The sequence below is a fragment of the Takifugu rubripes genome, chromosome 13, assembly GCF_901000725.2.
Source record: "Takifugu rubripes chromosome 13, fTakRub1.2, whole genome shotgun sequence".
Taxonomy (NCBI): domain Eukaryota; kingdom Metazoa; phylum Chordata; class Actinopteri; order Tetraodontiformes; family Tetraodontidae; genus Takifugu; species Takifugu rubripes.
This window is the reverse complement of record NC_042297.1, coordinates 3,012,868-3,025,113: the sequence shown is the minus strand read 5'-3', so window position 1 is coordinate 3,025,113 and position 12,246 is coordinate 3,012,868. Positions and strand designations below refer to the sequence as shown.

General features: G+C 46.3%; 1 protein-coding gene across 1 annotated transcript; it reads left to right on the top strand.

Moving 5' to 3' along the window:
• The first annotated feature begins 5,456 nt into the window (after positions 1–5,456).
• On the top strand, positions 5,457–9,621 carry LOC115251972 (adhesion G-protein coupled receptor G5-like). Its single transcript, XM_029846022.1, has 12 exons — positions 5,457–5,614; positions 5,825–5,876; positions 6,359–6,443; positions 6,525–6,650; positions 6,888–7,049; positions 7,133–7,187; positions 7,258–7,349; positions 7,439–7,557; positions 7,808–8,088; positions 8,223–8,325; positions 8,400–8,725; positions 8,813–9,621. Exons 1-12 carry the CDS (start codon positions 5,482–5,484, stop codon positions 8,926–8,928), a joined length of 1,650 nt encoding a protein of 549 aa, XP_029701882.1. The 5' UTR covers positions 5,457–5,481; the 3' UTR covers positions 8,929–9,621.
• Positions 9,622–12,246: the final 2,625 nt, after the last annotated feature.

Sequence of the window (12,246 nt, the reverse complement as noted above, 5' to 3'; positions counted from 1 at the left end):
AGAGGTTTGTAGCGGTCACTTGTATATCATAATTCACCATCATTGTTCATATCTGTTCCATTGCCATAGTCCTGTTGAGCATTTTGCTATGTATGAGTTCCTCATTCGCTCGCGCTATTTGCCGACAACTAAGTCGGGTAATTTGGCACGGCCCCTTTAACGGACCGTAGGAGTTGAGGGGCGGGGGTGTGGTTTTTCCCGCTCTGATTTGATTTTTTCTACTACTTGTTGTGGCTTCAATAAAAGGCACACACGATTGTGTGTCAATGGTAATCTAAGTTGTATTGCCTTTACTTTGCAAACGCAACACTGGTGACCCCGACTCTCGCTGGACGTATCATTCAGTGACTTTTATTTTCGACCATGGCGACGAATGCAGTTTCATTGAAGCTGCCGGAGTTTTGGGAGACTTCGGCGACTGCGTGGTTTGCTCAAGCGGAGGCACAGTTCGCGCTGCGAGAAATCACCGCAGATGAGACCACATATTATTATGTGGTTTCTGCACTTGGGAGTGCTACGGCATCCAGAGTGGTAGGCATTCTTAAACAGCCACCGCCGGAGAACAAGTATGGCATTTTGAAGGCTCACCTCTTACGAACGTTCGAACTTTCCGACGCAGAGAGGGCTAGCCGCCTTTTCTCTTTGCAGGGGCTGGGTGATTCCAAGCCTTCCGAACTGATGGACAAAATGTTAGATCTTTTGGGTGAACACAAGCCCGATTTTCTCTTCATCCAGCTTTTCCTGCGACTGCTGCCTCCCCAAGTGCGGGCTGCTTTGGCCAACACAGCAATCTCGGACTGCCGTGCGCTTGCTGCTGAGGCGGATAAATTCTTCCTTGCCTCCCAACCGACCTATGTGGCTGCGTTCCTCCCGGCTGGCGCAGACGGTCCTGTGGTTGACGCTCCCGCTTTCACAGCTGCCGCAGCGGCTCCTCGGCATCAACAGGTTTCTGGGCTGTGCTTTTTCCATGCACGGTTTGGGGTCAAAGCCAGGCGGTGCCGCCCTCCATGCAGTTTCACCGGCCCACCTCCGCAGGGAAACGCCAGGGCCGGCGCTCAGCAGTAGCCATGAGCGTCGGCCGAACTGGCAGGCTGCTGTTCATCCAGGACACTCTCTCCGGACGACGGTTCCTCTGTGACACAGGTGCTCAGAGGAGTGTCCTGCCAGCGTCGAAGTTGGACATGCTGTCAGAGTCCCATGGGCCCTCTATGGAAGCAGCGAACGGCAGCCCCATCCGCACGTATGGGGTGAGGTATGTGGAGTTGTGTTTTGGTGGACAGCGTTTTGGATGGAACTTTGTGACTGCCAAGGTGACTGTGCCACTGATTGGTGCAGACTTCCTCTGCGCTTTTGGACTTCTGGTCGATGTCAAAAATAGACGCCTTGTGGATGCAGTCACTTTCTGTTCGTATGAATGCACTCTTGGTGTTACAGACTCAGTCAGGCTTTCCAGCATGCTCCCCACTGCAGACATTTTCCTTCGCCTCCTCACCGAGTTTCCTGCTCTGACTCAGCCCACATTTTCATCTGCCACGGCCAAGCATGGTGTGGAACACCACATCGCCACCACAGGCGCCCCTGTGCACGCTCGGGCCAGGCGTCTGGACCCGGCCAAGCTCTCCATTGCTCGAGCGGAGTTCGAGACAATGGAACGCCTGGGCATCATTCGCCGCTCCAAGAGCCCTTGGGCATCACCTCTGCACATGGTGGAGAAGCCGGGTGGGGGTTGGCGGCCATGTGGCGATTACCGCAGGCTCAACGATGCCACCACCCCGGACCGTTACCCTGTCCCCCACATACAAGATTTTTCCGCGCATCTGGCTGGGAAAACGGTCTTTTCGAAGGTGGACCTTGTCCGCGGCTACCACCAGGTACCAGTCCACCCTGCCGATGTCCCCAAGACGGCGGTAATCACCCCGTTCGGCCTGTTTGAGTTTTTACGGATGCCTTTTGGTCTTAAAAGCGCAGCACAGACTTTTCAGCGCCTGATGGACTCCGTCCTACGCGACCTGCCATTCCTATTTGTGTATTTGGATGACATCCTCGTCGCAAGCACGTCTCAGGCTGAGCACGTGGCACACCTCAGGGCTCTTTTCCAGCGCCTCAGCCAGCATGGGCTCATCATAAACCCGGCGAAGTGCCAGTTTGGACTGTCTACCATCGACTTCCTGGGCCATCACGTGACACGGTACGGAGCAGTTCCCCTGCCGGAAAAGGTGGAGGCCATCGCGAGCTTTCCTCGTCCAGTCACGGTCAAGGCGCTCCAGGAGTTCCTGGGTATGGTGAATTTTTACCACCGTTTCCTCCCCCGGGCAGCGGACCTCATGCAGCCACTGTATGACTGTTTGAAAGGGGCGGTTCCCAAGCACATGGTTGACTGGTCCGACGTGCGACAGCGCGCATTCGAGAATGTTAAGGCTGCTCTGGCCAATGCTACACTGTTGGCACACCCATTGCCTGACGCGCCAATCTCAATCACCACGGATGCCTCGGATTACGCAGTGGGTGCGGTGCATGAACAATGGGTAGAAGGTGCTTGGCAACCCCTGGCCTTTTTTAGTAGGCAGCTACGACCCAATGAGCGGAAGTACAGCACGTTTGACCGTGAGCTCCTTGGCCTCTACCTGGCCATTCGCCATTTCCGTCCTCTGCTTGAGGGCAGGTCTTTCACTGCCTTTGTGGAACACAAGCCCCTCACCTTCGCGATGGCAAAGACGGCAGAACCATGGTCGGCTCGGCAGCAGAGGCACCTTTCCTACATCTCCGAGTTCACCACGGACATTAAACACCTGGCTGGTAAGACCAATGTCGTTGCGGACTGCCTCTCCCGGGCCGTCACGGGCGCTGTCCACGTGGGACTTGACTACGGACAGATGGCAGTGGACCAAACCACAGACAGTGATGTCCAAGCTCTAAAGTCTGCAGCCACAGGGCTACAGCTGCGCGAGGTTCCTTTTGGGAGCACTGGTGTCACGCTTCTCTGTGATGTCAGTACCGGTCAGCTACGCCCTGTTGTGCCCGCGGTTTGGAGGCGGCGTGTGTTTGATTCAGTCCACAACCTCTCCCATCCGGGGAGGAAGGCTTCTCAACGTCTTGTAGCTGCTAAATTTGTTTGGCATGGGCTCAGAAAGGACGTCAGGGATTGGGCTGCCATGTGCGTCGCATGCCAGTGCTCAAAGGTACAGTGCCATGCTAGGGCCCCGCTGGCCCCATTTCCGGTGCCAGAGCGACGTTTTGACCATGTCCATGTGGACCTGGTTGGGCCTTTTCCCCCTTCCCGCGGCTGCACTTACCTCCTCACAATGGTGGACAGGACCACCCGCTGGCCGGAGGCGGTGCCCCTGCAGTCGGCCACCTCGGCCGAGGTGGCACGTGCGTTTATTGGGACTTGGGTTGCCCGTTTCGGTCCCCCTGCTGACATCTCATCTGACCGTGGCTCGCAATTCACCTCTGAGCTCTGGACTTCTGTAGGGGAGAGCCAAGGGGTGAAACTGCATCACACAACGGCATACCACCCACAGGCCAACGGCATGTGTGAGCGGTTTCACCGCTCCATGAAGGCTGCTCTTCGGGCGTCTCTGAAGGACAGTAGCTGGGTGGACAGACTTCCTTGGGTCTTGTTGGGGCTGCGCACCGCCCCCAAAGATGACCTGCAGTGTTCCTCGGCGGAGATGGTGTATGGAGAGCCACTGCGGGTGCCAGGTGAGTTTGTCCCCAACACTACAGCGCCTTGGTCTGCGAGCGCACAGCGTGCAACACTCCTTGATGCTGCCAAGGTTTTTGCACCCATCCCTATTTCCCAGCATGGTTTGCCACCATCCCATGTCCCACCATCCTTGGAGAGGGCAGACTATGTTTTTATCCGCCATGATGCTCATGGAGGCCCGCTGCAGCCACCTTATGATGGGCCTTTTCGTGTTTTGGAGAGCGGGGACAACGTGGGAGACCTGAACGCGTTACGATAGACCGCCTCAAGGCAGCTCACTTGGACCTTGGTCAGCCAGTTGCCACGGCCGTGCCCCCGCGGCGTGGACGCCCCCCCGCTCGGCCCAGTCCTCTGAGAGGAACACAGATCCCTGAAAGCTCTGTCAGTGCCACTGACCGCCCTGCGCGTCCTGTTTCCCCTGCTCCTCTAGCACCACCAATACCGCTTCGACGCACACGGTCTGGCCGGCCCGTTCGAGCCCCGACTCGTTGACTTTTCTTGCTTTTCGATGGTGAATTCTGGGGGGGCATGTGTAGCGGTCACTTGTATATCATAATTCACCATCATTGTTCATATCTGTTCCATTGCCATAGTCCTGTTGAGCATTTTGCTATGTATGAGTTCCTCATTCGCTCGCGCTATTTGCCGACAACTAAGTCGGGTAATTTGGCACGGCCCCTTTAACGGACCGTAGGAGTTGAGGGGCGGGGGTGTGGTTTTTCCCGCTCTGATTTGATTTTTTATACTACTTGTTGTGGCTTCAATAAAAGGCACACACGATTGTGTGTCAATGGTAATCTAAGTTGTATTGCCTTTACTTTGCAAACGCAACAGGTTTAAATTAATATGTCTTGCATAAAATAGTAGTAATTATTATCACAAAATTAATTTTATTGATTTATTTATTTTGTTTCATGCTACAAAATAATTAATACAGTTATAATTGAAAATCTGATTAACCTCTTTGGGTCTGAAAGAACCACATTTCCACAAAATATTTCAAAATGTAAATAATAGAAGTGTCATAAAATATTGTTGATAGTACCTTAAGATCAAACTAAATATTATTTCACTAATGATATTATAATATAGATTTCTACCTTAGGCAAATCCAAGCAGATGGTAGAAGACTATGTTCAATGCTTCAGAATTAAACTGACATGTAATTGATCCCTGACCTCTTCAGGCATGGTCACCGTCACATGATGCACGCCAGGAAGTTGAAAAGATCCTTAACTGTAGTCAGATTTTATCATTTCCCTCTGCTGTGTTGAACTGCTCATGCACAGATGAAGTGATTTCTGTAATTATTAAGGTGTCATTTCAGTCACCAAATTAGTACATTGCGTGCATTCAAATGAGGGCAGTGGTTTTGTTTCTTGTTGTGACATTTAGCACGATGATCATGTTACATGGGAACTTCCTCTATATTCCATTTTTAAAATAAAGATCACTTGTAGATGCTTTGTCTGTACATTATTATTATTAGAAGTAGTAGTAGTATAATTATTAGTATTATCATTATCATTATATTATCATTATTATTATTATTATTATTATTATCGTTATTATTATTATTAGTAGTAGTAGTAGTAGTACTAGTACTACTACTAGTAGTAGTAGTAGTAGTAGTAGTAGTAATATGGACCTTTTGAACTGAGACCACTTTTCCCACTGCTGTAACACACAGACTTCTTTTGAAATACAGGTTATTGACTGACTTCCTGTATTTTTTGTCATCTAACCACAAGTAATGTAGAAGTAAAACTCCGATCATGTCTAAGCAAACCTTCAGAAAGCAGAACAGTCATTCGACAGATCGTCCTTTCCCAGTGCCAATTTCCAGAACAATGTGGATTACTCTTTGTCTTTTTACACTTTTCTTTTTAGCAAGAATTGAAGCTCTGGGTGAGTTGTGTCGTCCTGTGTATCAGTGGTCCTGTCATGACATTTTTGGGGTCCAGTGAGGCTCATCACTCCAAAGTAAAACATTTACAAAGTGTCATTAGGGACTTTAACTGAATTTCTCTATTGTCACATTGGCTAAATGTGATGTTTTTCATGTTCTGGTTGGGTTTGGGTTTATCTTGTGACTTTCTCTGACCCTGATTTCTACAGACTGCAATGCTGTTCCCCACTGGTGTTCGCAAGCAAACGGCTCCTGGACAAAGTAAGTCAGGAAATGTGCTGTTAGTAATGATCCCTACTGCCCTGTGGCAGTTCACAGATTTATTCACTTGGTATTTTAAGTTTACTCTATGTGACAATAATAACTGATGTTTTGAAAGGATATTTTCCATCTGCTCCTGAAGTCAGATCTTCTGTAATTTTTCATTTTAACCCTCACTAATAGTTTTATTTTCTGTTCAATGTCTGACATTCTTTCAGTTTTTCTTTCACCAATTGAATATTTGATTGCTGATTAGCTCAGGAAGGTGTGATTGTGACCATGTCGGCTGATCAAAAATACTCATCCGATCTTATGCACCATGACGTGGCAACAAGGACTTTTAAGGAAATGAAACTTTCTGCAGCGTCATTTCGAATTTTCCTACACTTTGAATGCAGACGTTAGGTTTAAACATAAGTAGACGTGAAACGTGCAAGCCTCCAGTTCAGGTGTATTATAACTGATTAAATGTGTGTTGATAGGTGTTATGAGCGGGAAATTACCACCTGTAGGCAAAGACTGCGAAATTTTAACTTCCACCATCTGAGGGTAAATGTGTCGCAAGAAGTGAGGCCATATTTCCTGTACATAAACATGATATTCCGATTTAATACGCTTCCCTGTTCTAATTAATTTCTGTGTATTCAGGCTGAAAAATCAGTGTCTAACTGTAGGGTTAACGTCCCATCCTCGGCTCTCCAAATGAGCAGAGGCAATGTGAACGATGATGAGGTGCTGCTGGTCGTCACTGTGCTCAACAGCAACTTCTTCCAGGTAAACAGCTGTAAACACTCTGAGCTCTACAGATATACCGTTCTTTAAGTAGAGAAAACAGCTGCAATTCAGAGATCATCACAGCAGGAATGTGGATCAAATGGGGGAGAGATCTGTAAACATGTCGGTAAAATCCGAATGATATAAGAGGCTGTCGTTCAGGATAATGATTTTGTACAACTTTCAAACTCCCAGTGAGGGAATGTACATTAATTCACATGTCCTTGTTGCTGGCAGCCTGCTCCCGCTCCAGGTGGGGGGAAAGGACGGTCAGCAGGGCGCTCTCACCACCGTTCAGGCACTGTTTTGGGCGACTCAGTTGTGGTCGTGAAGGCCGGCAGCAGACGTGTCAGGGACCTCTCACATCCTGTCAGATTGACCTTCAGACACGATAAGGAGGTGAACGTCTTTCTTGCATTATTCTTGGACTATTATTCCATTCTTTTATTTCATTTTGAAGACGAGCACGTTCGATGTTTCAGATAGAAGAGGCAGCTTGTGTGTTTTGGCAGGAGACATACCTGGATGACAGAACGGGTGAGCATCCAAACACAAGATGCAACAACATTTGTGGGGTTTTTGTAATTCTGTGTGTGTGTGTATGCAGGATATTGGAGCACAGAGGGTTGCCATACCAATGTGACTCAAGCTGAGATAGTTTGCTGCTGTGACCACCTCAGCTTCTTTGCTGTAGTTGTGGTAAATAGCGTGCATAACTAGTTTTAGTTTCAGCTGACGTTGCTCTTTTGGTTGATGAAACTTTCATAAGTTTCTCTTTTCTGTTGCAGAACCCAGTTTTATCAGTGGAAAAAGCCAGTGCCCCAGCATTGAGGTACATCAGCTTCACTGGATCCGCTCTGTCTGTCCTCTTCACAATCTTGGCTTTAATCATCTATGCCAGGATACAGTAAGTGAAGAGACCATCACCATCATCACCATCATCATCACTGACAGTTCTCAGAAACAGGAAGGAGCTGGTTATTTATACAGGGTGCACATTGATGCAATTAAGTGGAAATTCACCTTTTTTAACGTGATTATTATGTCAGTTGGTGTCAAACACAAAAACACCCCTGATCCTGCATATTTGTCTGATTACATGGCTTCCATCTGTTCCATGCACGCCATAAAAGGTCACCATGTTGTTTGTCTTCCAGACAACGGCGTCCAGATAAGACAGTTTGTGTGCACCTCCACCTCACAGGAGCGTTGCTGTGCCTCCACCTCAGCTTCCTGCTGAGCAGCTGCTGGGTTTTGGTGCTTGATGTAGCTGATGAGGACTGGATCTGCAAGGGCCTGGGTCTCTTGTTACACTGCTCCCTGATGGCCACCTTCCTGTGGATGGCTGTGGAAGGGTTCCATCTCTACCTGCTCTTAGTCAGAGTCTTTAACATCTATATCAAGAGATACATGCTCAAGCTCAGCCTGGTGGCATGGGGTGAGGGGATCGTACCAAGTATTTAGGATCTTATTCTCTCCTATGTTTTCTTCAAAAATGGCTTAAATTAAAGTTCTGGCTTTGCTTTCAAGTCCAGCTGACGTCTCTTCTGTGCTTCTTTTGTCTTGGCGCAGGATTGCCAACGCTGACCGCGGTGCTCTGTGTGAGCTTTAACGTTTATGGTAAACACACAATTCAACTGAAAGGTGACGACAACCACAACTCAACTGTGCAGCTGTAAGATGCTGGAACTCACAGGGTGAATGCTAGATTTGCTTCTTTCTGAACTAAATCAGCTTCTCTTTCCCCAGATGTTGGATAAGCAGCCAGTTCCCGCAGGACCTGTTGATCAGCTACATCACGACCGCGGCCTTACCCTTCCTGGTGGTACTGTTTAATTTTTGCATGGTCTGCCTGGTGGTGTTTAAGATGTGTGGATTGAGGAAGAGGACGAGAGGTGGTGGAAGCAGCAGTGGCTGGAAGAAGATGAACGACGACAACTGGGCCAGGCTGTGGAGGGATGGTTCCACTCTGCTGGGCCTCAGCTGTGTGCTGGGCCTACCTTGGGGCTTATCAGGACTCACCTACGTCTCTCTGCTTGGGATCTATTTATTCACTGTCCTAAACTCCCTGCAGGGTCAGTGCGAGCACAGTTTATATGAAATCCATACAGTTTTGTGGTGATTTGAGGACAAAATGACTGTTTTGCTGTCCTCTTTTTCAGGTATATTCATCTTCCTCTGGTCCCTGGCTCTGACCTGCAAGTCTCGAGCTGAAAAAAACTCCTCGCTCAGGAACACGTCCTCTCAAAAACTGATGACGATCAGTTCCAACAACTAATCTGTCAAGCATAAACTAATAATGCATCCAAACATCTCAAATGAACTCTTCATCCTCTCACTCGCCACAACGTTCCCAAGAACTTTGAAGATAAGGGGAAGGTTAGAAACAGGTTTTGGAATCAAGTTTGTTTTTCTGGATAGTGCAGCCTTATAAACCAGCAGTAACTAACCTGCTGCTAAAACAATCTGGCCCAGAACTGGACCAACAATCAAGAGTATGTGTAAATTTTCTCTTGAAAGTTGCTGAAGAAGCTCCTGTCTTCAGAATGAGCAGATTGGAGCAGCTTCTGAGTGACATCACACATCCAAATAAGGTGTTCTTGTAGGAAATGAGATCAAACTCATTAACATGAGTTAATGAATGTGAGGTGGATTGACTAGACAAGGGGTCGGCATCCCAAAATGTGGAAAGAGCCATATTGGAACAAAAAAACAAAAAACAAATCTGTCTGGAGCCGCAACAAGTTAAAAGCCTTATCATGAAGGCAACACATGCTGTAAGTGTCTATATTAGCTATATTAGCCTATTTTCAAAATAAGTAGGCTGCAAATCCATAATAAGTATTCCTGATTAAATGTTTATTCTCAGGGCAGCTCATCCTGGAGAGAATGACGCACCACGTGACCACTCTGGTGTACGATGGTGCTTTAAGTTTAACTTCCATTATAATGAGATGTTGAAATTAAATATTTATTATACACAGTTTTTACAGCATTGGAAAATTTTAAGAATGTTTGTCGTGTTTTTCCTGTGGCAGAAATTATATTAAAACAAAAAATATATTCACACCATCTTTTTCCATTTTCATATTTTTGAAAAAGCTCCAGAAAGCCACTAGGGCGGCGCTAAAGAGCCGAACGTATAGGTGTATATTATTGTTATTATTGTTATTATTGTTATCAATCTTCATCCATGTTTTTCCTACCTGTTACCTTGTTTGACTTCCTCATCCCTGAAAAAAAGTGGGTTTTAATGTTTTTGATGTGTTGACAACATACCTCTGTTTGTTTTTTTTAAAGATCCTGAAGAGAATTATATAACTAAATCAAATTATATTAGCAATCAGAAGAACAGCAACATCTGTGCGTTTCCATCGTTGGTGCTGGGTGGCGCCATCCCTCAGTTGTTACTTTTACTACTGACAAATTAAGGTCAGTTCAAGGTCATAGCAGGTAACAGAACACTGTCAGTGATATTGTGACTCTGCAGTCCAGAACTCATCAAGGACCAGAACTTTTCCTTGAGTTTCCTCATGGAGGCCACTCACAAGTTTTTTGGGTCGATCATCATTCCCCCCCAGTCTCTCCCAGACCCCCCTGATGGGCGCCACCCTGTCAAAGTGTCCTCTGCAGCCCCTCTGAAGACTCCCGACATCTATTATTATTATTATCTACATCTATTATTATTATTAGTAGTAGTAGTAGTAGAAGTATTGGTTTAATCCATTTGAAGCAGGAAACCTTTAGAAAATGGTAAATGTATGTATTTGATACCTAAAAAAGTGTTTTTTGTGTGCGTCTGTGTGTGTGTATGTGTGTGTGTGTGTGTGTGTATACTGCACTTATGTAGTCTTTTGGGTTTAGCATGTCATAACTGCTCGGCTTGTGAAGCCCTTTGAGGCAAACAATGTGATTCCTTTGAAGGAAAAAAATCACAAACAAACAAATCCAAAAAACAGGCACCAATATCTCATTTTGACCAAATCTGAGTTGGGCTGATGTATGAAATGGCTGCATGTCAGTCAGTTATACGACAGGGGGCAGTAGAACACCAAATACATCAAATACCAGAACGTAGCGTGGAAGTAAGAGCAACTTTTCTCCTTCCCAGTGGTACAAATACAAATCAACAAAAACCTTGACAGAAAACCTCTTTTGGTAGTTAATTTGACTCTTAAATGGTTCCCCAGACAGCACAGAAAGCAAATCAAGCACCTGCCAGTTCAGCAGGGAGCCATATTTTGTGTCCAAATATGGATTTGCTGCACTTTATAAACGTCTTCCTTCTTCGTCCCTAACTTTCACAGCATGATGCCTAAATCACAAATGCATCCTCCATCAGGCCTCCCCGGGACATCTTCATCCTCGATCCTCATGCTAGATCCTCCTCAGAAGTGGCTCCATTTCCAACATCTGGAGTGTGACCACTTTAAAAAGTTTAAAAAGCTTGTTGACTTACATGTTGAGGGATTCCCTTCTTCACCATCTTCCCAGGAGAGCTTTTGGAGGTGTGTTCCTCTTGGGAGGGACTGCAGAACAAAAAGATCCTGTCCAAATCCCAAATGTAGCCATTTTTTTATCCAGTCCCAGACCAGTGGGACTTTCAGAGGTCAGACTGTTCTTCCACTTTCCTTATTAAGCTTCTCTCAGCCTTACTTGTCGTGCTTCTTCCTGAACTATGGAAACTGGTCAGAAGCTGTAGGTAGTTAGTCCCATTGTCCACTACACAAATTGTGACCTCCGTTGACCTCCTCAGAGAGTCCAGGATGTCCTCTCAACAGGACCGTCACTCATGTCCCACAGAGAGCAGAAAATGATCTGTAAGTTTTGAAATTTTGTTTAAATATTCTGGCAACTTTGCTTTACTTTCTTACTTTTTATGGTAATAAAACTGTCATAATCATTCATATTATTATAGAAAGTCAGCGAGGATTTGTCTGCCGGAGTTTCCACATGAAAGATTTGGGCTTTTCAACAGATGACCGGTGTTGATTACAACCAGCAAAAGAACAGCACAGCAGAAAAAGAAAAAGTGCACATAGAAGCACTTTTTATGAGACTAATGAGTTGTTTTGGGGACAGGTGAACACTGAGGAGTCCACTCAGGTTCACTCAAAAAGGAAATAACTACACAGGGAAGCGATTAGACGCTCTTTGAACATATCAAAAATCAGCTTGAAGCTAACACGGGAGGTAAAAGTCTAAACCAGCAATAACTCTTAGTCGTTCACATAGTATGGATGGATTTTTAAACATGAGACAAGAGGACCGCACTCATGTGATTACAGTTTAATAGAAATACACAGAACATTTGTGGGGTTCAAGGAGTGGTGGTGAAGGAGTTTGGTGCTGTTATTTTCATCTTCAAATGTAAAATTACCACCTGTTTATAGAGCCAGCTGCAGCTTCTAATACACATTCTTTGTGTGTGTGTGTGTGTGTGTGTGTGTGTGTGTGTGTGTGTGTGTGTGTATAGGCAGGTGGTCTTTCTGCAGGTGGACAGAAAAGCACAAAACCAGACACGACAAACAAAAAAATCCACATGAGGGCAAATGAAAAGCACAAATAATTATCTAATAAAAACATTAACGCTAAA

What these genes read in the sequence shown, in the direction of transcription:
- LOC115251972 (XM_029846022.1), top strand. Translation starts at nt 5,482, where the DNA reads ATGTCTAAGCAAACCTTCAGAAAGCAGAACAGTCATTCGACAGATCGT. An exon ending in ATCATCTATGCCAGGATACA is followed by an intron (nt 7,558 to 7,807) that starts GTAAGTGAAGAG and finishes TTTGTCTTCCAG; the next exon opens with ACAACGGCGTCCAGATAAGA. An exon ending in CACAACTCAACTGTGCAGCT is followed by an intron (nt 8,326 to 8,399) that starts GTAAGATGCTGG and finishes CTCTTTCCCCAG; the next exon opens with ATGTTGGATAAGCAGCCAGT.